The sequence below is a fragment of the Eumetopias jubatus genome, unplaced genomic scaffold, assembly GCF_037043125.1.
Source record: "Eumetopias jubatus isolate StellerSeaLion01/CBP00866 unplaced genomic scaffold, mEumJub1_p1.0 scaffold_8, whole genome shotgun sequence".
Lineage (NCBI taxonomy): Eukaryota > Metazoa > Chordata > Mammalia > Carnivora > Otariidae > Eumetopias > Eumetopias jubatus.
In genome coordinates this window covers 42,609,693-42,636,682 of record NW_028274814.1, presented here as the reverse complement: position 1 = coordinate 42,636,682, position 26,990 = coordinate 42,609,693, and the positions used below count along the sequence as shown (strand labels likewise).

Sequence of the window (26,990 nt, the reverse complement as noted above, 5' to 3'; positions counted from 1 at the left end):
ACCTAAAGGAGCTAGAGAAAGAACAGCAAAGAAAGCCTAAACCCAGGAGGAAAAGAGAAATAATAAAGATTAGAGCACAAATCAATGAACTAGAAACCAAAAGAACAGTAGAACAGATCAACGGAACTAGGAGCTGGTTCTTTGAAAGAAGTAACAAGATTGATACACCCCTGGCCAGACTTATCAAAAAGAAAAGAGATATGACCCAAATCAACAAAATCATGAATGAAAGAGGAGAGATCACAACCAACACCAAAGAAATACAAACAATTATAAGAACATATGATGAGCAACTCTATGCCAGCAAATTAGATAACCTGGAAGAAATGGGTGCATTCCTGGAGATGTATCAACTACCAAAATTGAACCAGGAAGAAATAGAAAACCTGAACAGACCTATAACCACTAAGGAAATTGAAGCAGTCATCAAAAATCTCCCAACAAACAAAAGCCCAGGGCCAGATGGCTTCCCAGGGGAATTCTATCAGACATTTCAAGAAGAATTAATACCTATTCTCCTGAAACTGTTCCAAAAAATAGAAATGGAAGGAAAACTTCCAAACTCATTTTATGAGGCCACCATTACCTTGATCCCCAAACCAGACAAAGACCCCATCAAAAAGGAGAATTATAGACCAATATCTCTGATGAACATGGATGCAAAAATTCTCACCAAAATAGCAGCCAATAGGATCCAACAGTACATTAAAAGGATTATTCACCATGACCAAGTGGGATTTATCCCTGGGCTACAAGACTGGTTCAACATCCGCAAATCAATCAACGTGATACAATACATTAACAAAAGAAAGAACAAGAATCATATAATCCTCTCAATAGATGCAGAAAAAGCATTTGGCAAAGTACAGCCTCCTTTCTTGATCAAACCTCTTCAGAGTATAGGGATAGAGGGTACATACCTCAATATCATAAGAGCCATCTATGAAAAACCTACAGGGAATATCATTCGCAATGGGGAAAAGCTAAGAGCTTTCCCCCTAAGGTCAGGAATGCAGCAGGGATGTCCACTCTCACCACTGCTATTCAACATAGTATTAGAAGTCCTAGCCACAGCAATTAGACAACAAAAAGAAGTGAAAGGCATCCAAATCGGCAAAGAGGAAGTCAAACTCTCACTCTTTGCAGATGATATGATACTATATGTGAAAAACCCAAAAGACTCCACCCCAAAACTGCTAGATCTCATACAGGAATTCAGTAAAGTAGCAGGATATAAAATCAATGCACAGAAATCAGTGGCATTCCTATACACTAACAACAAGACAGAAGAGAGACAAATCAAGGAGTCGATCCTATTTACAATTGCACCCAAAACCATAAGTTACCTAGGAATAAATTTAACCAAAGAGGCAAAGGAGCTGTACTCAGAAAACTATGAAATACTCATGAAAGAAATTGAAGAAGACACAAAGAAATGGAAAAACGTTCCATGCTCATGGATTGGAAGAACAAACATTGTGAAGATGTCAGTGCTACCTACAGCAATCTACCCATTCAATGCAATCCCCATCAAAATACCATCCACTTTTTTCAAAGAAATGGAACAAATAATCCTAAAATTTGTATGGAACCAGAAGAGACCCCGAATAGCCAGAGGAATCTTGAAAAAGAAAAGCAAAGCTGGCGGCATCACAATTCCGGACTTCCAGCTCTATTACAAAGCTGTCATCATCAAGACAGTATGGTACTGGCACAAAAACAGACACATAGATCAATGGAACAGAATAGAGAGGCCAGAAATGGACCCTCAACTCTATGGTCAACTCATCTTTGACAAAGCAGGAAAGAATGTCCAATGGAATAAAGACAGTCTCTTCAACAAATGGTGTTAGGAAAATTGGACAGCCACATGCAGAAGAATGAAACTGGACCATTTCCTTACACCACACACAAAAATAGACTCCAAATGGTTGAAAGACCTAAACGTGAGACAGGAGTCCATCAAAATCCTAAAGGAGAACACAGGCAGCAACCTCTTCGACCTCAGGCTCAGCAACTTCTTCCTAGAAACATCACCAAAGGCAAGGGAAGCCAGGGCAAAAATGAACTCTTGGGATTTCATCAAGATAAAAAGCTTTTGCACAGCAAAAGAAACAGTCCCCAAAACCAAAAGCCAACCAACAGAATGGAAGAAAATATTTGCAAATGACCTATCAGATAAAGGGCTAGTATCCAAAATCTATAAAGAACTTATCCAACTCAACAGCCAAAGAACAAATAATCCAATCAAGAAATGGGCAGAAGACATGAACAGACATTTTTCCAAAGAAGACATCCAAATGGCCAACAGACACATGAAAAAGTGCTCAACATCGCTCGGCATCAGGGAAATCCAAATCAAAACCTCAATGAGATACCACCTCACACCCGTCAGAATGGCTAAAATTAACAAGTCAGGAAACGACAGATGTTGGCGGGGATGCGGAGAAAGGGGAACCCTCCTACACTGTTGGTGGGAATGCAAGCTGGTGCAACCCCTCTGGAAAACAGTATGGAGGTTCCTCAAACAGTTGAAAATAGAGCCTCCATAAGATCCAGCAATTGCACTACTGGGTATTTACCACAGAGATACAAATGTAGGGATCCGAAGGGGTACGTGCACCCCAATGTTTATAGCAGCAATGTTCACAATAGCCAAACTGTGGAAAGAGCCAAGATGTCCATCAACAGATGAATGGATAAAGAAGAAGTGGTATATATACACAATGGAATATTATGCAGCCATCAAAAGGAATGAGATCTTGCCATTTGCAACGACGTGGATGGAACTGGAGGGGGTTATGCTGAGTGAAATAAGTCAATCAGAGAAAGACATGTATCATATGACCTCACTGATATGAGGAATTCTTAATCTCAGGAAACAAACTGAGGGTTGCTGGAGTGGTGGGGGGTGGGAGGGATGGGGTGGCTGGGTGATAGATATTGGGGAGGGTATGTGCTATGGTGAGTGCTGTGAATTGTACAAGACTGTTGAATCACAGACCTGTACCTCTGAAACAAATAATGCAATATATGTTAAGAAAAAAAAAAGAAGAAGATTGCAGGAGGGGAAGAATGAAGGGGAGTAAGTCGCAGGGGGAGACGAACCATGAGAGACGATGGACTCTGAAAAACAAACTGAGGGTTCTAGAGGGGAGGAGGGTAGGGGGATGGGTTAGCATGGTGATGGGTATTAAAGAGGGCACATTCTGCGTGGAGCACTGGGTGTTATGCACAAACAATGACTCATGGAACACTACATCCAAAACTAATGATGTAATGTATGGTAATAACATAACAATTAAAAATTACTAAAAAAAATAAAAGTTGAGAGACAGAAATTGATTTTGCACTGTGGATACATTAGGAAAAGTTTTTGTTTAATATTCACTCTCATACTACTATTACTATCAGCCCACACTGTCCTGGTGTTGAAGCTAATCCTCCATCTGTGCTGTGACTCCCATACCGTCCCCTTCCTCCAGAACCAGACACCACAGACTACGTGGGCATCATCCCAGCGCATCAAGGTGTTTGCATCTATGTACCCCCTGATCAAGAGGGCCTTACCACTCCCTCAGCATGACTAAACTTTGGACAGGCTTCTTCCTGATTCTAGGCTCCCGACCTCCCTTAGAGCATTTTCTTTAGAAAATGTGTGAAGTCTTTCTCTGCCCCTTTGAGATGTATGTAAATATTTTTAAAAGGCTTTTGTCAATTTTACAGCCCAGGAATGTCTTCCTCAAGGACCATCCCTTTGAAATGTAATCATCAAGGAGACAGCACCCCCTATGTCCCAGTCTCTGTAGAGGGTTAGGAGCATAACTTGGGTACCTCACTTCAATCTGAAAAACCAAGCCCTGTCATACAAGTAAGAATGGTTTATTTTCCCGTTGGATAAAGCCAGTGAACAAACACAGATGACATGTGAACTCCTTTCATCCTGGGCCTCATGGAATCCAGATGGCCTAGTGTCCCCCAGGACTTCTCCTCCAGCTCACCCCCAGCCCTTAAGAATCGTCCCATGCTCTGCTTCAGCAGAGTTGAGCTCAGACTTAGTTCTGGTCTCTCTCTTTGACTGCAATAGTCTCTTTCCCTCCCTTGCAATAATCTTTTCAAATAAAACCTTTCCCTAAGTCTGAATTTGCTTTTTATTTGACACCCTTGAAATTTCTGCCCTGCCCTTGCTCATTCTCTTAGGTCTTTCCTTCACCAGAAAGATTTCTTCAAATATGCCTTCCATTCCCTACAGCTCCCACTCACTTCGTAACCTTCTAGAATGTAAATCTGTCTGTGTCTTTCTCCTGAGCATCCTTAAACCCTTCTTGGAACAAAACTCCCATTTTGTAACCAGATAGATCCAGGTTAGAAAAGCAGCTCAGCTACTTACTAATGTGGCAATTCACCTTCTCTAAGCCCGTGTTTCCATTACTTGGAAAACAGGGATTACTCCCTCCCTCAGGACAGGCAGCCATTACTTATGAAGTCAGGAAACCAGTGCATGGACTCAGACAGTCATGGTATTCCCTACTAAGTGATTATAGCTAATGTTTACTGAGTGCTTACTATGTGCCAGACTCAGCATTTTACATCCATTATCTCACTTAATTCCTCAGCACACTCCTATGATTTAGGTATCTGTCAGTATTACCATCATCATCTCCATTTTACAGATAAGGAAATTGAGGCTGAGAAAGAGAGGTTAGGTTGATCTGTCCAAATTTCCAGCTGAGAAGTGTTGGAGTTCACCTTGGAACCCAAGTCTGTATGCAGCTTACTGCTAAAACTCCAAGGTAAGGGTCACATTCCCCACTCCTCCCTCTCCCACCACATGGACTCTACCTCCCACAGATAACCACCCACTCTCTATGCCCCAGTGCATTTGTTCATGCTAGTCTCTTCATGCCAAGGGACTGCTTCCTCCTCACCCAAACACACAAACAACAAACCCATCTGTACACTCACGTGTTTCTCCGGGTTATCCTCAAGAGAGCTTTAAGATCCACTTTCTGTAGAATTTTCCCAACCCTTTCCGAATAGCCTTTCCTTCAATACTCCCAGGGCTCTTCACATATATCTCCATAGATGCTTCCATTACAGAATTTATATTTGTCATTAGGATAAAGTATGCGAGGTGACCTTAGGACCAAGCAAAGCTGAGGGAGAGATACAGGAGGAAGGCCAGGAAGAGAAAGGGATTTAGAGTCGGATCAGACAGTAAATAGACTTGTTGGATTATAGAGGTATAATGATACATGTAGGTAAATTATAAATGAAAATGTAATTACAAATGGGGTGGGTTTAGAGTCTTGAAGGTTAATATCATCTGTGATGATCAGGTCACGTGCAACTTGAATCCAGAGAACACAGGCTCTAAGTGCTCCCCCATGAGAGCATGATTTGAAGTCTCAACCACAAAAAAAAAAAAGGCCCTATAAATGAACACTCGGCTCGTCCCTCTTCACCATGAAAAGAACCACCCTGGATATGCGCGTCCCAGATCTTGTGCCCAGGGCACTGTCCCTGGTCACTCACAATCTCCATGCACTGAGAAGGGCATTCCAAAACGCCTAGGATGCAACGACTGCCTCCTTATTTGGTAAAGGTCTTCCACTTCTGAAAGACTTAAAACTGAATACACAGAATGAAGTAATTCAAACCTTGATTAATATTTCATGTCAAATTTGGGAATATCCTCTGCATATTTGGTACTGAAAAGTATTTGTAATATTTAAGAATTTAGCATTTTAGAGTCTAACAGATTCATCTTACGATTCCAGTTTCAAATGTGTATTTTATTTATTTAGACTTTGGTTTTTAAGTTGAAAGGTAGGAGGAATTTTTCAAAGTTTGTAAATAGTGTCATGATTACCAGATTTTAATATTAGTATTTATATAACTAATTTATTAGCTTTACTAGATTTGTTCAAGTACATGGGAAGGTTTTGTATATTGCAAAACTCAAGTTGCAAAACTTAACAAAAAAAAACAATTTATTAAATTTTCACTTATAATTTGTTAAATTATTTTTAAAAATGAATTTCACTATCTCAGGAAATTTAAGCAACTAAATCATAAGAATCCCTCAAAAAAATTCAGTAAGTATATAATTAGAATGGGTGGGTTGAATATAAAAGTTTAAAAATTAGTTATTTCAACAAATTATATCATTTGAAAATTTCTATATTGATAAATTGCCCTCCTGGAAACCTAAAAATTGACCTTGAAGTACAGTAACTACCGCTTCTCTGTTTCCTGCCACTGAACTGTGAATTCACTGAGTGGCAAGCATCCTTGTACTCCCATCACCCAGCACAAGAATGGCCCGAAGGGTAAGTCATCCCGCAGCTGATATTATCTGCTATCTGCCAGGACTGTGATATGTGATTTATCCATATGCTCTTAAGAAACCTTCACCACAACCTATTTACACAGTGGAGGGAGGGAACAGCAACAACCCAGCCACCCAGCTGGGAAGAGTCGCAGCCCTGGCGGAACCCAGGCTGACTTCCAGGGCTGCAGCTTCCCTTAAGTTTTACATCACTAGTTGAATGGATAAAAATCTTTAATGCTGGGACTTTGGGCAGTATTATTTGAGCTGAGGAGACAATATGCATGTGCGAGACATGGACATAAATTGTCCCCCGTGGACAAGTGACCAGGACAGAGATAGAGATCCAAGTGGAGTTTCCTGGGAACAATTTGAGAAAAGTGAAAAGGCTGTCTTCCCTAAGAGACAGAAAATATGAAGTCTGGAGAGAAGGAGATAAGCAACGGAGAAGAAGAAAATAGTTTTGACTTCATTTAGAAGGATCAGGAAAAGTACTGTCTGGTTCATGATTTATTCAATGGAGGCCCAGGGGACATTTCCTCCATGGTCAGTTGACTGTCGCGGCATTTTGATGTGGAGCTGAGGCACGATGCCAGGTAACCCAGATTAAACGGGATTCCTCAGGAGTCAAGGAAAATGAAAGAGAAAATTGCTGGCACTGGTCTAAGGAAGAAGCACGGGAGGCCAAGCCAGGAGGACAGCCCAAAGGAACAGTTATCAGAGGGGTTGGCAGACCGGGAGGTGAAACCCAGCAAAATCACCCGTAGAAGTTTGGTTATTGTGCTAATTCGGGGCAAACCACGAATAATGAATAATAATTTACCTAACTAAAGTTAGCACCAGAGCTACTATGGCAGCTTTTTTGCATTCCGAACTTCAAATGTGCACTCTACTGAGGAGTGTACTGCGGTGGAAGAAAATCCGAGGTCAAGTCAGAAGGCTGAAACATGGTGTGCCCTGGGCCTGTCTGGTAGAAGAGCCAACAGAGAATGTTAGGTGCTTGTGTTGCACAACTGGCAGGTAAGGGAGGGAAACGCTATACTTCTGCTCAGTGGTGTTTAAGATTTTTAAATTCAACCACTGTCACCTTGCCTAAACTCATCCCTTGACCCCCAAGATTACAACATACTTTCAAAAATTTCTGTGCATGGATCACAGCAATAGTTCTTAACAGGAGTGGTAAAGCCCCCTAGAGGCATCTGGAAAACCTGCGGGTACCTTTGGTTATCACGATGACTAAGGGGGCACCAGGAGCATTTAGCGGGCACAAACCAGGAGTGGTAGGCTTACCACAGTGGAGTCAGAACACAACCAATGAAGAGTTGAAACATACTAGAATCTAACTCTATTTTACAGATATAAGGGACATCTGGTATGGGTTTAAAATATATTGCATTTTGGGTTTTCCTTTTAAGATTTTAGAGAGCAAGTGAGCATGAGCGGGGGGGTGGGAGGGGGGAGGCAGAGAGAGAGGGAGAAGCAGGTTCCTCGCTGATCAGGGAGCCTGACGTGGGGCTTGATCCCAGGACCCTGAGATCATGCCCAGAGCCAAAGGCAGACACTTAACCGACTGAGCCACCCAGGCGTCCCCATGCTGCATTTTCTAAGAATGAAATTACTGTAAACCTAGGAAGGACTATATTTTGTTTTGTTCTGAACTTTATAAGAAGTTAGTTGTTCACTAAATACAGAAGCTGGTATCATGAACAGTGGCAGTTCTCACAGTGTTTCAGTGACCAACACAACCCCTCCCCTGCGATGTCAGGCCAGTTTACACCTGTGCCCACTGTGACCGCCCAGTGGAGGCGAGCAAGCAACAACTTCCTCATGCCTTCCGTATGGCTGTGCACACATCAATATACGGGAGTACATGTTGCTTTATTATGTATTACCTTTGTTTCTTGTTTCTATTAATAGAACATTGTATTTTGATTGCATGTTATAGAAGCTATGACTTTCTTATCAGGATAATAAAGGATGCATTATAAAATATAAAAGGAGGTGTTGGTCATGACAGGAAAGAAAAACTACCGTGATTGAATCATGGTTTTCAGAGAAAGCAAGCATGTGGCACCATGAGTTATGATACAAATGAGAAACAGCACTGCCTGGACATGTAGATTCTGTGAGAGAAGATGCTGTACATTATAGAATTATGATCTCTTTTCAGATCACACCCACCCACATGTGTGCCTACCGGCTGGCTTGCAACCAACCAGGGTGTCACCCGAAATAAGTTATCTTCGCTGAAGACAAAAAGCAAAGCTGGAATTGGGCTCCTTTCCCTAGAACGTGATTCTCACATCTTACTGTGCAGAATAAACTGCCATGTTATTAATAAAAATAAAATCGCTGAGTCTTTTTTCTAGAGATTCTGATTTAGTAGGCCTGGGTGGGCCTCAGCCACCTGAGTAATGGGAATGGCCCCCCACTGATACAGCATTTCTGCACATCGGTGCTTTTCCGCTAATGTGCATACACATCTTCCAGGGCCCTTTCTAAAATGCAGATCCTGATCCAACAGGTAGCGCCTGGCATTCTGCATTTTTTTTTTAAGATTTATTTGAGAGAGAGAGAGAGAGAGAGCCTGAGTGGGGAGAAGGGGAGAGAAAGAGGGACAAATGGACTCCCCGCTGAGCACAGAGCCCGACTCGGCGCTCAATCCTAGGACCCTGTGATCATGACCTGAGCTGAAATCAAGAGTTGGAGGCCTAACTGACAGAGCCACCCAGGTGCCCCTGGCATTCTGCATTTCCAACAAGCTCCAAGGTGATACGGATGCTGTTGGTCCATGACCATAACTGAATAGCACACTTCTGTCCATTCGGGGACAAAGATTCTGGAGCATGCAGACAGCGCAGGTAGAGAACTCACCCTCCATATTCATATTCCGTACTCTGTGAGGACGAGATGGACATTACCAGAACTGAACAGGGTTTCCCTGGACATTCCCATCCTACCGGATCAAGGGGCTGCACTGCAGTAGAATACAGTGACCAACCTTGGGTCACCTCAAATGGCAGTGCGTCGGCTTCGCCACAAACTACAGGAGTTTTTAATCATACTGCACTGAGGGACTTGCCCACACCACACCAACTGTTCATGCAGATCTTGGCTGTGATGTTAACAACTTATATAAAAAATTCTGATTCCTAAGCAGCGGCATTACTGAAGAGAGGCCGTGGCCCTGCTTCTGCACAGGAGAGAATCCACCCGCAACCACAGATTTGAAATCATCTAGATATTGTCCGGACAGCAGCGGGACAAAGGTCTCGGGGAGTTCGGATCCAAGCAAAGGACTGTGGGATTACTGCAAGTCGTTGGAGAACCCATGTCTACAATGTTTCTACATGTACGAACTAGTTTTTTAAGTGTATGTAGATGTCATTAAGATAAATTTTTTAGAAATATCTTAAGTGTGAATAAGTTCAGGCTAGTTATGGGACACCAAATATTTTCTCAATTAATGGATATTAAAAGACAATCCCATATCACTCAGGGTCATCACAATACTTGGACATTAAAAAGGGGTTCCTGTCTTCCAAAACATATGCCAGACATAGGAAAATTCAAATCATTTCAATATTTCAGGGAATAAATGAAAAATATGTCATTATTAAATATGTATTTAAAGAAATTATGTATAAATTCTGAGTGACTGAACTTCTCATTTTATAAATGAGGAAAGAAAAAGCTGCAGCCGAATTTAACCTCAGATGGTTTAATAGAAGGATCTTATTCACTATATACAGGATTCTCTGATGACAGTGGGCTTGTCACCAGCCGGGCGACCCGACCGACACAGAAAAACCAGGGCAGCGCAGGGGCCACTAAAAGTTGACCGTCTTGGCCGGCTTCACGTCTTCCATTTCGGACAACAGCCAGCGGTAAGTACGATGGCGCCGCAGCACCTCAATGGCCTTGAGCTCCAGGGGTGTGGCCTGAATTCCAAGGTCTTCCAAGCCGGGAAGGTGAGGTAACAGCATGTCCGTGATGTGAAGCTGTGAACACACAGAACCATGGAGAACTCTGAGACCTGACCAAGAACACAAAGTGCTATCTCACCGAACTCTGAAACATTCAAGCTGGCCTGAGTCCCATCCCCGAGACTTGTCTCCAAAGGACACGTGGCTGCTTTTGATTCCTGCACCTCACTAAAAGTAGACCAAAGAAAAAAAAGAGTTTAAGGGAAGGAAAAAGGCAAGGTCACCAAATATCAGCACAAACAGCTCTACCCACGAACACAGAACACTGGCTCCAGATGAGCCATTCCCCAGACTGAACCAAATCAATCTGCAATGGAGAAGCACCAGTCACATTGTCAAGGTGGCTTCACAGGAGGTCCAGGAAGAAAATAAAACAGGGGCTAATGCAGAAGCAGCCCATTCCCCTATTCTCCCTTGTGCATAGGCTTCGTGCTTCCATTCGCACTGCTGAATTAAGGAGATTGTTCCTTGCTCATTAAGAGATAATCCATTAACCTTTATGCTCCTTCTATACTTCATCTGGTTGATCGACACTCACCAAGATCTAAAACACCAAACCCATCTTGTTTGTAGAGGAGAATGAGCTGGAAGACTTCCACGATCCTAGACCATCCACAAGTACATGAAGAGAATCAATTTTGACCGGAGTGCTGTGAGGCAGCCTCCAAATCCAAAGCCCATTCGGCCTACTGTATCCACACCCGCTCCATTATCAGTGTAAGAGGCACATTTGCACGAGATACACTCAATTATTCAGACAGTCAGTCCTCCTGTCTGGTTTTTCATGAACGCAGAAGGGATATCTTGAAAACAGTCGCAGCTTTCCAGACACAGCCGGTCAGAGGGGAGGACCAGGCCTTCCCCATTCACGTCTGCTCCCCGAGGACTACTTTCTCATCTTCTCTATGTTTTAACTTCTAGGTAACATTCAGAGGATCTTTGGGCTATTCTCGTTGAGAAAAGGTCAACAGGTCTTCAAAGGTAGAGACAAAACAGAATTTTTATTTTATTTTGTGTTCTTCCTCGAAATACTTTTACCTGCAGTGTGGGAGACCAGAACGGGAGACAGCAAGACAGAAAGAGCCAGAGCTCTGGAACCCAACACACTGTAGAGGGACAAGACAGGCAGGCAGCCCAAGACTGGTCAAGAGAATGAGAAAGGAATAATCAACCTACTTGGATTAGGGTAGGCAGAGTGGACACCTTTCTTTCAGCCAAAAATGTTCAATTTTATTGCATACACTTTCAGAATAAAAAGTTGAAAAACCAAACAAAACAAAGGGCCGGGAGAGGCAGGAGTTGTAGGATCTGGCATATACTTTGAGGGCTGCCTGAAGGATACCTGTTGATGGTCTACGGCTGTGCTGCCTAATACCGTAGCCACTGGCCAAATGTGGTAATTTTCATTTAAGTTGAATTAAAATTAAACTTAAAATCTTATTTTTGCTGTTGCACTAGCCATATTTCAAACGTTCAACAGTCCTATGTTGCTAGTTGCTACATTTTTTTTTATTATGTTATGTTAATCACCATACATCACATCATTAGTCGCTACATTTTGAACACTGTAGATTACAGAACATCGCCGTCACTGCAGAAAGTTATGCTGGACAATACTGGCTTAGACTGGTAAGAGAAAGGAGTAAATCAGGGGAGAATTCCTAGGTTTTTGGCTTGAGCAACAGAGAGAACAGTGATCTCATTAACATAAGATGAGAGAGGCCAGGAGAGAAGCAGGTCTGCAGTTCTATTTGTGGAGATGTTAAGTTTCAGAAAACTGTATTAGACCCAAATAGACGTAAGAGTCTGCAGCTGGGGAAGGTGGGGGCGATTCAAGGCTAGAGATAAAAATGCAGCTGTGAGCTCACAGACAGCAGCTTGGGGCATGGGACAAGGGGAGGGTCGTTCAGAGAATGAGCAAAGATACAAAAGCGCTGAGGAAAGAGCTTGTCAGTCCCCCAACATTTACAGATCAGGGAGAAGAAGGTAAACCAGGAAGGGAAACCAAAACGCATGGCCGAGTGAGAGGAAGAAAAGCAAGGGAATATGGAGATGGCCAGAAAACAGACCGGCAAGTGAGGGTTCAGGGAAAGAAGGGGTGATCATGGGTAATCTGGAAAAGAGCAGCTTGTGGGCAGAAATGGAATAAGAGCCTGAACAGAGTGGGTTAGAAAGACAGGTAAGCAACGGTTAACAACGGGAATAGACAGCTCTTCTGAAGAGTTAGGACTCAAAAGGACCCAGAAACAGGATGGTGGCTAGAAGGGACAAAGGGGAAGGGAGGGTTTCACCTTTAAAAAAACGGAGCCCTGAAGGCATGTCTGTGTGCCATTGGGAATGATCCAGCAGAGAAGGAAAACAGATCACGTTGGAGGGAAACTAAGGCAGCACCCCCACAGCTGGAGCAGGCCGAGGGGGGGTGAGTTTCAGGGCCCAAGCCTCGGGGCTCACCTCAGGATAGCGGACAAGAGCATGCAAATAACCCAAGCCAGCAAGCAAACAAAACTCAGTTCTAACGTATCCATCTCTGTAGCTCTCTGCCCCGTACCTGGCCAGGCAGCTGTTCATCACATACTCACCCGCTCCACTTTATCCCTTGTTGTCCACGGCTCAAATGGACTCATTTCAAAGAGTCGTGCTACCCATCTGGAAAAAGGCATAAATATAGCGCATGTGATAAGCGTCTCCATACCCAATACTGAAGCTAGCCTGCAAGAAGCACCAGGAGAAAGGCTGCCATAGAGGCAGAGGCTCACTGATTGTTTTGTTTTTAAGAAAATAACCAATATCCTGGCACCACTACCTGTGAGGTTACGTCTCCTCTCAAGCTAACCCAGCCTCACTGCCCTCACTGATAGCAGCCCTGTTCTCCACGGAAGACACAACAAATCCGAACAACTGAAAATTAAAGGCATTACTACCAACAAAACAAACAAAAAATATCTGACATTCAGAGAAGTCAGTGCCATCTAATCTAATTTAAACCTCAGACATTCAGATATGCTTCTGTTAAGAACGTGGGCCAAGCGGAGTAGTATTTAAGATGCAAATTGTTATCCTTAAAAGCAGGCGCCCCAAGGGAACCAAAAAAATTCAAAAGTAAGGAGAAGCCTAAGACGGATGATTCAAATCAGGAAGCAAACATAAAACCCAGGAGGAGAGAGCTGCCCGCTTCAATTAATGCCATCTCTCCACTCTTACTGAAAACAGGGTTTTCCTTATCTGCCACCGAGTTCCTGTTAAGTATCCTCGGGGCAGGGGGTTTCAGCCTGTATCCAGGGTGCCCTAGGAATTCCTCAGGGCCCCCAAAGAGCACTGGGGGCAAAAGCTGGGAGTATGTACTCTGAGGATCGCCCATCACTACAGCTAGAGCAGCTCTGCTTCTATCTGATTTACCTAGTAGGTCTCCAGGGGGTCACTGATGCGGGGTTCCACAGCTTTCTAAAAACTTAAAAACATCACTCCAATGTGCATAAAAAAATGAAAAAGGAAGCTGAAGATGGGTCAAAATTTCTCCAGGAACAAAGTCTCAGATTCCAGACAACCTGTCCCGATGGCACTTTACTGGGCTATTATAGCGTAATTAAAACACCCCCCACAAACCTCCAACTCTGTGCTCTGGCTGTGTGTTAACAGAGGACCTCCGTTGTCCATTTCCGTGTCCTCGGTGGGCCACTCCGTTTGCATATGGCAACTCCACTATGCAGTAACTCTCAATTCCATGCACGGCCAAGGAAGCAGCTCCCAGCGGTCTGGCTGCACCAAAGCCACTATCAGAATGACCTCACTACCCACTCCAGTGGATACTTTTAAGTCCTTCACCTTACCTGACTTTTCTATAGCCTTTTATTCCACAACTACTGACTTAGTACCTACTGTGTGCCAAGCACTGTCCCAGGTACAGGAAGGGAAGCCTGGCTTCCCTTCTTGAAACAGTCATTTCCTCCCTAAAACACCCCCTAGCCCCTTGATATCTAGGCTTCCAAATGCTCCACTTTTTTCACTTACATGTCTGATGACTCGCTTTGAGCTTCTTGATAAATTTCCCTGACTCTGCAGGTCCTTTAAACGGAGGTATTCCTTGTGCTTGGCCCCCAACCCGCCTCCTTCACATATACTTCATGCTCTTCCCTATGTCAGTCATGGAGTATTAAGTGAGAATGAAGCAGACGGCTTGAAAAACAGAACACCCCCAATAAACAGTATCATCACATTGCATTCTGCCTATTTTTCTGACATGTGTGTTAGATCACAAGCTTTCTAAGGGTTTAGTATAATATCTTGAGTCCCTAGTGCCTTGCCTCAGACATAGTAGGCATTCAAGAAGTATGTGTTGAATGAATGCAGGAGTGAAGTGCCATGTTGGTTTATAAGTCAATCCCTCGCAAACTGGATGGGAAGTTCTCCCCGACCAGACCACTAGTATGTGACATGATCATTCTGAGATTCTAAACCTGCAAAGGGAAGAAGTGAACCAAGAGGCAGGACAAGAAGAAAGAAGATAAGGCAACCACAAGGTCAAGTCTGAATCAACCTGTCTCCTTTCCCCAATTATATGATCAGACTGGTTTAATAAAGAAGGATCCTTTCCCACGTCTGGGTGGGTGATATGAAACAGAGGGAAATCTGATTGCTCCTTCAAACAACCTGCCGAGCAAGACACTTCTCCAAATTAAAACTCAGTGGTTTCTAATGAGAAAATCTGAAGAACTGCAGATTTAACCTCTCAACGCACGTTGTTTTTCTCATCCACACTAATCCACATTTCCCTTTCTTAGACACCCCTGGTTCTGTCCTAGACTAACATCAAGACATCAGGAGCACCTCCTAGTTAGAGATAGAGGCTCTACTGTAACGAACATACTCCCTATAACCCTAAATGACAGCATTACAAACAGATGTATGGAGTTAGCTCTATTTTAGAAGGCATAAAAAGAAACACTTTACTTACCGATAGGCAAAATGCAGCAAAGGGTACGGCAGGAAGGGTCTGTGAGCCATAGCAAAGACATACTGCACCAGGTCAAAAAGGAGGTACCGATTGGGCCTACAGAAAGAAAATTTACAGTTCTCCAAATTATTGGCTCCTTACAAATTTTCTTTTCAAATTTAACAAAATAACATTTTCTTTATGAAAGAGGAAACACATATGCACTGCAGTAAATACAGACTGGCACAAAGAAAACTCACCCATAATCCCATCAAAGATAAAGTTAATATATTTAATGTAGCCTTCTCATCCCCTTACATATACACATTTTTTTGCTCTTATAAATGTAAGATTACACAGGTCATCCTATTCTGTAATGTCTTTCATTTAACATTAAATCCCAATCACCTTTCTATGTCACTCAATATTCTAGCACATATTTAATGATCACATAAATTGTACTGCATGTAATCATAACTATTTGATAAATTCCCAACTTGGGGGATATTTAAGCTATTAAAATATATTTTTCCTTTATAAGATAATGCTTTAATGAACATTCTTACAGCAAACATTTATACTTATCCATAATTATGTATTTATAATGTATTCTAGAAGTGGAACTGGCTCAGAGTATGCTTAGAAATTTTAAGGCTTTTATTGAATACTTCCATACTGCCTTCCAAAAAGGTCCTATCAATTCACCTAAAATGCTAGCAGCCCCCTCACCAAAAATGAGTTTAGTCATAAAATTCTGCCAATCTGCTAGGTAAAAAAGGTACCCCAACATTCTGATTTGCATTACTTTAATGATATTTATTTTTCTTTATACAGTTTTAGCTACAAACACTTCTTTCTTTTCTCTTTTTCCTCCTGAAGTCCCGACTACAAAGAACAATTTGTAAGAATTCTTTATATATACGTATATGTGTGTGTGTATGTGTGTGTGTGTGTATATTTAGAGAGTGAGAGAGTGAGAGAGAAAGTACACATGCCCACGAGCAGGAGGAGAGGGAGAGGCAGACTACCCACCAAGCAGGGAGCCTGATGCGGGGCTCGATCCCAGGACCCCGGGACCACAACCGAAGGCAGACACTCAACCGACTGAGCTGAAAGCAGATGCTCAACCGACTGAGCCACCCAGGTGCTCCAGAATTCTTTATATTTTAATGGAATATATATTTTTTACTGTTTGTAATATTTTTATTACAATATTTTGTAATATTGGAAATATTTTTTACTGTTTGTATTTTGCTTTTTAATGTTTAAGTGTTTTGTGGCATACACAAGTTTAAACATTTCACTTAAACAAAAGTTCTGATTTATTTTATGGTTTGATTTTATATTTAGAAAATCCCTCTACACTAACCAGTGACATAAATTCCCACATATTTTTTCTTTTTATTTTAAAGGATTTCATTTATTTATTTTGAGAGAGAGAGAGCACAAGAGGGGGAGGGTCAGAGGGAGAAGCAGACTCCCCGCTGGTTGGGGAGTCTGATGTGGGGCTCGATCTGGGACTCTGGAATCATGACCTGAGCCAAAGCAGACGCTTAACCAACTTGAGCCACCCAGGTGCACCCCGACATATTTTTTCTAATGCTTTGGGGTTCTTTAATCCATAACATACTTTCCTTCTGCAAAGTATTTTTGTATTGATATAAGGTAAAGGTATAATACCATTTACTGAATCATCTACCCTGTCCCCATATTTTGAAATGTCACATACTATATATTCTTACATATATTTGAGACTGCTTCTGGACTTTCTATCCCACAGATCTAAATAATTTTGTACTGGTACAATCTAGTTTTTAATATTTATTATTGCTTATAATACATTTTAGTATCTCTTCTCCCGTTTGCCTAGTCCCCTTTGCCTCAGAAAGCCTGTGAGAGCTCAAGAGTTGAACGAAGGTAATTCAGTGAGAAACTCCTCGTTCTGACATTTTAACAAACAAAAACAAAAAACACAAAAATGTCAGCGAGGGGAACTATGAGACAAAGGCCTCAAGTAGCTTCCTTCAAGTTCCAGAAGGATTTGTAAGGATCACTGCAGGGCATACAAGCTATGCCAAAGAACAATTTGTAATCTTCACAATGACAAGCAATACTGGTATCATGGGTAAACTAATTATATGTAATATACTTGCTCTTCAGCTGCTCTGAAGCACTTTGTGTTCCATTAACTGTGACTCAAGGACCGGTTTAAGTGCCTCTGCTCACAGAGAAAGGCACACTGAAGCCTGTGTCTTTCCCAGCTTAGGTTTCATGGTTCAGCATCATAGTCATTCCTTTGCAAATAGTCTCAGCAAAACCTTGTCCCCCAGCCACCTCTCCACTATACTAGCGTAGCCAAGTCCCTCCTCTGGCTCATGAAAGTATCTGCCTTCTTTGTGCCAGAACCCCAGCAAGACAGAGTTGGAGAGAAAATACAACTGGGCTCCCTGGCTTCACCTGTATTTCTGATCACTAACTTCAAATGGAAGACTCCGTTCTGCTTTGCTACCCTACTATGCTCTCCCAAGAGGTGTTCTTCTGTGTTCCCAGGGAATACTTCCTATCTTCTCCTCGGTCCTCAAGGTTTCCATATACCTCTCTGACCCACCCCACCCTGCCTTTTAGCCGATGATCTCCCCACACACATCATTTTCTTAATGGTGCCTTCTAAAGTACAAAAATTTTCCATTTTGGTGGAGTCTAATTGATCAGTTTTTCCTTTTATGAAGTATGCTGTTGATATCACATCTAAAAAATCTCTGCCTGAGGCACCTGGTGGCTCAGTTGGGTAAGCGTCCAACTCACGGTTTTGGTTCTGGTCATGTCTCCGGGTTGTGAGATCGAGCCCCGTGTCCAACTCCACACTCAGTGCCAAGTCTGCTTGAGAGTCTTTCACCCTCCTTCTCCTTTCCCCTCTGCTCCTCCCCCCATTCACACTCCCTCTAAAATAAATAAATAAATACATACATAAATACATAAATATCTTAAAAAAGTAAAATAAAAAAATCTCTGCCTAGCCCAAGGTCTAGATTATTTTTCTTCCAAAAGTTTTATAGTATTAACTCTTACATTTAGGTCTCTAATATATTTTGAGTTAATATTTTCATGTACTGTGTGAAGTTAAGGGCGTATGGTTCAATTTTTTGCATGTGGATTTCCCAGGACCATTTGTGGAAAAGATTATTCTTTCCCCACAAAGTGTCACTGCACTTTTGTCAAAAATCAATCATCCATAAACACAAAGGCTGATTTCTAGACTATCAATTCTGTTTAATTCATCTATATTCTATTCTAATGCCAGTACTACAGTCTTTATAACTGTGGTTTTAGAGTACGTTTTGGAATTAGGAAATTTAAGTGCTCCAACTTTAGTCTTCTTTGTCAAAATGGTTTTGGCTATTGTGGATCTTTGCATTTCCTTATAAATTTAGAATTAATTTATCAATTTTTGAAAAAAAAAACAAAAAAACCTGCTGGACTATAGATAGGATTGGGTTGAATAAATAGATGAATTTGGGGAAAACTGCCATTTTAACAATATTGGCTATTTCAGTCCATGACCATGAAATGTCTGTTTACTTAACTCTTCTTTAATTTCCCTCAGCAGTGTTTTGCAATTTTCTAGATACAGGTCTTGTATTTGTTAAATTTATACCTAAGTACTGTATTCTTTTGATGCTACTGTGAATAAAATTATTTATTAATTTTATTTTGATTGTTCATTTGCGAATATATGGAAACTGAGTTTTATATACCAATCCTGTACCTTGTGACCTTGCTGACTTTATTAGTTCTCAAAGTTTTATGTACATGTGTGTCTATCAAGAGATATTTAACAAACGAATGATAAAATGGACCAACATCCTATAGTTAATAACTATGAAAACACTAGGAGCAAAATTAAGGTCCTATGCTTTTGCCTTCACCTCAAAGTGTCTGAGAAATAAGCGAAGTTTTCCCCTGGGCTAAAGAGACAAAAAGAGAAACGCAGGTGCCTATCTAGAGTTTCGCACACACAAAATGCGTACGCTGCCATGCCTAGCACTTCCTTTCCCACCAACATGCCGAACAAGTACGGCGCACTGCAGCTCAGCAAAGAGACCGGAGGGGGCTGACCTGGAGCTGAACACACTTTTTGTGACTAATTCTCCTGGAGTATATAACTCTGTGCTAACACAGTGAACTAGGAACTCGGAGAGGGGCACATATCTGCAGCTACTAGATACAAAAACACAATATGATTTTTTACACTGACAAAAATTTTACTTAAACTAAGCCTATAACAATAGTGAAAAACATAACAATGTATGAATTCATAATCCTGGGAATATATACTATGTTTCCTGGCTTAAAGAGAAAAGTGTCTTTTCTCTGGAAGCAAATATTTCTTAGGAATTAAGCTATCACTTAATTGTTGAATCAGATTCTCACCTTTCACGGAACATCGGGTGTCATTAGTTTGCTTCATAGAATGACAGAGTTCTGGGTCAATTATTAGGTGATTTGGTACCTATCAATCTGGTGGACTGAGTCTTAATTTTTTCGTTTTAGTTAAGTCAGAAAAAACGTCCTAAATCCAGCTGTGACAGGATTTAATAAAATCAGGTAAGTCACACAGCTTAACTGTGCCCCATCTGTCCTAAGAGCAAAGAGAGCATATCATAAATGATCAGTCTTGCACAGCACAAGCAACTGTACCCTAAACCATCCATGTCCAACCTTTTGGGGGCATTGCACTACTCTATCAAAAGCAATTTAATTTTGCAACTGTACTTATTCCCTAAAAGTATTCTGTTTGTGTTTTTGAATCTATAGTAACATCCTTTATATGTTAAAACATCACTGGAGTAGTACAAAACCATCCTTGGTGATCACTGGACTAAGTATATGTAATAGTCTAGGGCAGTTGGTTCTCTCAGACTTTGGTGACAGAAAAATCACTTATTAAAGCAGATTGCCCAGTTCACTCAAAATTCTGATTTAATAGAACTGTTCAGGAGATTGTGACAATAGCGGCCTTTGGACAGCTCTTTGAGACACACTGACCTCAGGGCTAAGGGAATAAAATTTCTGGAATAAATACAGTTGAAGAAAAATACTAAAAATGCAACAAATAAATCTGTAGTGACATGTTTAGAAGTTATTGTTCTTGTAAATCATTACAATTAGTTCATTTTAACAGGTAGCACAATTTTAAAGTCAAACTCTAGTCACCTACCCAACGAAGGCAAAAGATTTCCCTCTGGAATCTGGATCCTTAATTGCATTAACAATTCCTTTTGATACATCTACAACCTATAAGAAATCGTAACACATGTTTAAGTAATTGTTGAAAGAGAAAAACAGGGATGGGGAGATGGGAGGGTGAGAGGGAGGGAGGGAGGGAAGCAGGCCACATCAATCACAACTAAAAAATAAATTTAAAAATAAGTTCAACTAATGGCATTGTCCTTTTTCTTTTTTTTTTTAAAAGATTTTATTTATTTGACATAGAGAGATAACAAGTAGGCAGAGAGGCAGGCAGAGGGAGAGGGAGAAGCAGATCCCTGGCTAAGCAGGGAGTCCGACGCGGGACTCGATCCCAGGACCCTGGGATCATGACCTGAGCCAAAGGCAGACACTTAACGACTGAGCCACCCAGGCACCCCTGGCATTGTCCTTTTTGAGAAAGCTCCTTAAAGAACCCACTCCTCAAGGGCTCAAATGGTCTGCATATTGGAAGGTTCACCTAAATATTTTGTCTAGTCAGAACATGTTCACACTCAGACAGCTGCTGAGGCCTTCTTATTGGACTCTGCTCACTATCTCTGCAATCTCACCCCTTATCACTCATCCTAACGCTGTTACCATGCCACACAAATTACTAGGCAGAATCCTATGGAACTGCCAATATCCTACCATTTTGACTTTCCCAAATAATCATCCTATATGATTTCAGACCCCATGGTTTTCAACTGGGGGTGATTTTGGCTTCTCCTGGAAGGCCCTTTCGGCAAAATGCCTGAAGAGGTTTGTAGTTGTCACAACTGGGGAGGTAGTGCTACTGCCATCTGGTGGCCGACAGCCAGGACTGCTGCTGAACATTCTACTGTAATAGCCCCTCCAACAAAGAATTATCTGGCCCAAAATGTCAACAGTGCCACAGATGAGAAACCCTGTTCTCAGCGGAGCAGGATGGCGGAAGAGTAGGAGACCTGGATTTCGTCCGGTCTCAGGAATTCAGCTGAAGAGGGATCAAACCATTCTGAACACCTACGAACTCAACAGGAGATCGAGGAAAAGAATAGCAACAACTCTCTGAACAGAAAAGCGACCACTTTCTGGAAGGTAGGACGTGTGGAGAAGTGAATCCGAGGCGATATTCGGGAGGATAGACGGCGGGGGAGGGGGCCTCCGTCGGCCGCTTCTGGCAAGTGCTAGAGCTGCGGAGCACAAACTCGGGACTTTTAGAAGCCGGCTCGGCTGAGGGACATCACTCCAGTGGCTAAGCCGGGGGTGGAACCCTCGCGGGACAGTGTGGTCTCAGGACCCTCGGGGTCACAGAAAGACCCGGGATCCCTGAGTGTGGCACAGCTCCTAGGTATCGGAATGGGGAAGCCGGCTGCAGAGACAGAGCTGAGGAGCAAGCTCTCAGCTCCGGGTTGCCATAAACTGTGATCGGTGACAGTCGGGCCACTGCTTCTCCAGCAGGGATCCAACAAGCGGCAGATCCGGGGAGACTCCCCTCCCTCCCCCAGGAGGAGCGGCGCGAGAGCGCACCGCAGGGATCTGCTGGGTTTGGAGACTCCACACGGGAGCGGGTGCCAGAGATAGAAACGCTCGGTCACAGGCCGGGTGAGCACGGAATACGGCCGGAGACCGGGGAGACGGGAGTGACTGACTGCTTTTCTCTGGGGGCGCACTGAGGAGCGAGGCCCCGAGTTCTCGGCTCCCCCGGGGCGGAGTTTGGGAGGCCACCATTTTCACTCTCGTCCTCCAAAGCTGTAGGGAAAGCTTGCAGGGAAAAAAAGCTCCCGAGAGCAAACCCGAGCAGATTGCTTAGCCCGGAACCGACAAGGGCGGGGCAATTCCACCTCCGACAAAGACATTTGGGGACCATGGCAACAGGACCCTCCCCCAGAAGATCAGCAAGAACAGCCAGCCAAGACCAAGTTTACCAATCGATGAGAATGGGAGAACTCCAGCGATAGAATACTGCACTTAGAATTCATGGCTTTTTTACCATGATTCATTAGTCTTTCAAAGTTAATTTTTTTTAACTGTTTTTTTTTCCTTTTTCCAACCAACATCTTATCAATCCCTTTTTTTAAAAAAACATTTTTATTTTTCATTTTTAGAGTCATATTCTATCCCTTCATAGTTGTTACCTTTATTTTTGGCATATATATATATAAGTTGTTCTCTCTTTAAAGTTTTGAGATAGTTTCTTCTAACATATCAAAATATACCCTAAATCTCTAGTGTATGGCTTTTTTCCAGTCTCCTGCCTGATCACTTTCTTTCCCCCTTTTTTTCTTTCTTTCCTTCTTCTTAATCCTCTTATTTTTTCGAACACCTTCTGATCAATTCCTTTTTTAAAATTTTTCATAATTTTCATTTTTACAGTAATATTCCATCCCTTCATCGTATCAACCCTTATTCTATACATATATAAGACTTTCTTTCCTTAAAAATTTAGGAGGCACTTTCTTCCAAAGGACCAAAATACACACAAAATCTAGTGTGTGGCACTGATCTATGCACCAGCCTGATCATATTTGATCATATTGTTTTTTTTTTTTTTGGTTTGTTCTGTTTTTGTTTTTATCTTTTTTTCTCTTTTTTTCTCTTTCTTTTTTCTTTCTTTCCCTTTCCTTTCCCCTGGTTTCAGGTCTTTTCTGATTTTTTTAGAGTATATTTTCTGGGGACGTTGTTAACCTGTTAGCATTTTGTTCTCTCATCCATCTATTCTCCTCTGGACAAAAATGACAAAACGAAAAAAGCACCTCAACAAAAAGAAGAAGAGATAGTACCATCGGCCAGGGACCTACTCAATACGGACATTAGTGTGATGTTGGACACAGAGTTCAGAATCATGACTTTAAAGATACTAGCTGGGCTTGAAAACACCATGGAAGTTATTAGAGAAACCCTTTCTGGAGAAATAAAAGAACTAAAATCTAACCAAATCGAAAAGGCTATTAATGAGGTGCAATCAAAAATGGGGGCACTAACTGCTAGAATAAATGAGGCAGAAGAGAGAATCAGCGATATAGAAGACCAAATGATGGAAAATAAAGAGGCTGAGAAAAAGAGAGATAAACAACTCCTGGATCATGAGGGCAGAATTTGAGAGATAAGTGATACAATAAGACGAAACAACATTAGAATAATTGGGATCCCAGAAGAAGAAGAAAGAGACAGAGGGGCAGAAGGTATATTGGAGCAAATTATAGCAGAGAACTTCCCTAATGTGGGGAAGGAAACAGGCATCAAAATCCAGGAGGCACACAGAACCCCTCTCAAAATCAATAAAAAGAGGTCAACACCCCGACATCCAATAGTAAAACTTACAAGTCTCAGAGACAAAGAGAATATCTTGAAAGCAGGTCAGGAGAAGAGATATGCAACCTATAATGGTAGAAACATTAGATTGGCAACAGACCTATCCACAGAAACCTGGCAGGCCAGAAAGGACTGGCATGAGATCTTCAGAGCACTAAACGAGAAAAATATGCAGCCAGGAATACTATATCCAGCTAGGCTCTCATTGAAAATTGAAGGAGAGATAAAAAGCTTCCAGAACAAACAAAAATCAAAGGAATTTGCAAACACGAAACCAGCCCTCCAAGAAATATTGAAAGGGGTCCTCTAAGCAAAGAGAGAGCCTAAAAGCAGCATAGACCAGAAAGGAACACAGACAATATACAGTCACAGTCACCTTACAGGCAATACAATGGCACTAAATTCATACCTTTCAATAGTTACCCTGAATGTAAATGGGCTCAATGCCCCAATCAAAAGACACAGGCTATCGGATTGGATTAAAAAACAAGACCCACTGATGTGCTGTCTGCAAGAGACTCATTTTAGACCCAAAGACACCCCCACATTGAAAGTGAGGGGGTGGAAAACCATTTACCATGCTAATGGACACCAAAAGAAAGCTGGGGTGGCAATCCTTATATCAGACAAATTAGATTTTAAAACAAAGACTGTAATAAGAGAAGAGGAAAGACACTATATCCTACTTAAAGGGTCTATCCACCAAGAAGATCTAACAATTGTAAATATCTATGCCCCTAACATGGGAGCAGCCAATTATATAAGGCAATTAATAACAAAAGCGAAGAAACACATTGACAACAATACAATAACAGTGGGGCACTTTAACACCCCCCTCACTGATATGGACAGATCATCTAAGCAAAAGATCAACAAGGAAATAAAGACTTTAAATGGAACACTGGACCAAATGGACTTCACAGACATATTCAGAACATTCCATCCCAAAGCAACGGAATACACTTTCTTCCTAGTGCCCATGGAACATTCTCCAGAATAGATCATATCCTAGGTCACAAATCAGGTCTTCCTGATTTCCTTACACCACACACAAAAAAAGACTCCAAATGGTTGAAAGACCTCAGTGTGAGACAGGAGTCCATCAAAATCCTAAAGGAGAACACAGGTAGCAACCTCTTTGACCTCAGCCACAGCAACTTCTTCCTAGAAACATTGCCAAAGGCAAGGGAAGCAAGGGCAAAAATAAACTCTTGGGACTTCATCAAGATAAAAAGCTTTTGCACAGCAAAAGAAACAGTCCACAAAACCAAAAGACAACCGACAGAATGGGAGAAAATATTTGCAAATGACCTATCAGATAAAGGGCTAGTATCCAAAAACTATAAAGAACTTATCCAACTCAACACCCAAAGAACAAATAATCTAATCAAGAAATGGGCAGAAGACATGAACAGACATCTTTCCAAAGAAGACATCCAAATGGCCAACAGACACATGAAAAAGTGCTCAACATCGCTCAGCATCAGGGAAATCCGAATCAAAACCTCAATGAGATACCACCTCACACCCGTCAGAATGGCTAGAATTAACAAGTCAGAAATGACAGATGTTGGCGGGGATGTGGAGAAAGGGGAACCCTCCTACACTGTTTGTGGGAATGCAAGCTGGTGCAACCACTCTGGAAAACAGTATGGAGGTTCCTCAAACAGTTGAAAATAGAGCTACCATACGACCCAGCAATTGCACTACTGGGTATTTACCCCAAAGATACAAATGTAGGGACCCGAAGGGGTACGTGCACCCCAATGTTTATAGCAGCAATGTCCACAATAGCCAAACTGTGGAAAGAGCCAAGATGTCCATCGACAGATGAATGGATAAAGAAGAGGTGGTATATATACACAACGGAATATTATGCAGCCATCAAAAAAATGAGATCTTGCCATTTGCAATGGCGTGGATGGAACTGGAGGGTGTTATGCTGAGTGAAATAAATCAATCATAGAAAGACATGTATCATATGATCTCACTGATAGGAGGAATTCTTAATCTCAGGAAACAAATTGAGGGTTGCTGGAGTAGGGGTGGGGGGTGGGAGGGATTGGGTGGCTGGGTGATAGACATTGGGGAGGGTAAGTGCTATGGTGAGCGCTGTGAATTGTGCAAGACTGTTGAATCACAGATCTGTACCTCTGAAACAAATAATGCAATATATGTTAAGAAAAAGAAGAAGAAGAAGAAGAAGATAGCAGGAGGGGAAGAATGAAGGGGGTAAATCAGAGGGGGAGACGAACCATGAGAGATTTTGGACTCTGAAAAACAAACTGAGGGTTCTAGAGGGGAGGGGGGGTGGGGAGATGGGTTAGCCTGGTGATGGGTATTAAAGGGGGCACGTTCTGCGTGGAGCACTGGGTGTTATGCACAAACAATGAATCACGGAACACTACATCAAAAACTAATGATGTAATGTGTGGTGATTAACATCACAATAAAAAATTAAAAAAAAAAAAGAAACCCTGTTCTCAACATAATATGGAACCCAACATGCTCTTACCTCTGGACTCCTGTACATACTGTTCCTTCTGCTTGGAATGCTCTTCCCCAAACACCTTCGTCTGACTTGCTGCTAGCCATCTTTAAGGTCTTACCTTCAATGCCGTTTCTTGTGGGAGGCTATCCCTGAACCTCAAGTCTGGATTCAGTGTCCCTCTGCCATATTACATAAATCCTCTCCCTATCACAGCACTTACCACACTGCATGACAACTGCTTTTCTAGCCTGCCTCTGACTGAGGCCAACATAAGGAGAACAATCTGTATCTACTTCATATCTCTATATTCCCAGTGATGTGTACAGTGTGCCCAGCACATTCAATCTATTTTTCTTAAGTGAGCAAACAAGTGAACACACAGAGAATACATGTACCTCTTAGGTAAACTGAGAGGCAAGCAGTTAGAGCAAGTTGAAAAGAAAATGATGGAGTTACAGGTTTAGGATAAAACCAGAAAATTGATCACCTGCCTCTGAATCCAGCCAAAGCCCCTTCATCCGGATACTTACGTATACTGGTTGCTTCACTGTCTTCTTGCCCAAGGAAATAAGAGGTACACCACCAAACCAACGAGTATCTGGCAGAGGAAAGAGAAGTATGCTTTAGAAGGCTTCAACTACTAGAAGCCTCAGCAATATCCACATGCTCCAGGTTAGCAGAATCATTTTGCAAAACTGAAATAATGGA

At 42.1% G+C, this 26,990-nt stretch overlaps 2 protein-coding genes across 2 annotated transcripts in view; both read right to left on the bottom strand.

The window, feature by feature from the left end:
- The window catches only part of GALNT8 (polypeptide N-acetylgalactosaminyltransferase 8), a 151,957-nt gene extending 142,708 nt beyond the window's left edge, over positions 1-9,249 (bottom strand). Inside the window, exon 1 of the mRNA XM_088025694.1 lies at positions 9,206-9,249. Coding sequence (XP_087881820.1) covers positions 9,206-9,249 — 44 coding nt within the window. The remainder of the gene's footprint in view (positions 1-9,205) is intronic.
- A 787-nt stretch (positions 9,250-10,036) lies between these two features.
- NDUFA9 (NADH:ubiquinone oxidoreductase subunit A9) overlaps positions 10,037-26,990 on the bottom strand; it is a 38,840-nt gene continuing 21,886 nt past the window's right edge. Inside the window, exons 7-11 of the mRNA XM_028121131.1 lie at positions 26,813-26,880; positions 20,466-20,542; positions 15,269-15,364; positions 12,897-12,963; positions 10,037-10,332 (exon numbers count right to left, since the gene is read on the bottom strand). Coding sequence (XP_027976932.1) covers positions 10,162-10,332; positions 12,897-12,963; positions 15,269-15,364; positions 20,466-20,542; positions 26,813-26,880 — 479 coding nt within the window. The 3' untranslated portion in view covers positions 10,037-10,161. The remainder of the gene's footprint in view (positions 10,333-12,896; positions 12,964-15,268; positions 15,365-20,465; positions 20,543-26,812; positions 26,881-26,990) is intronic.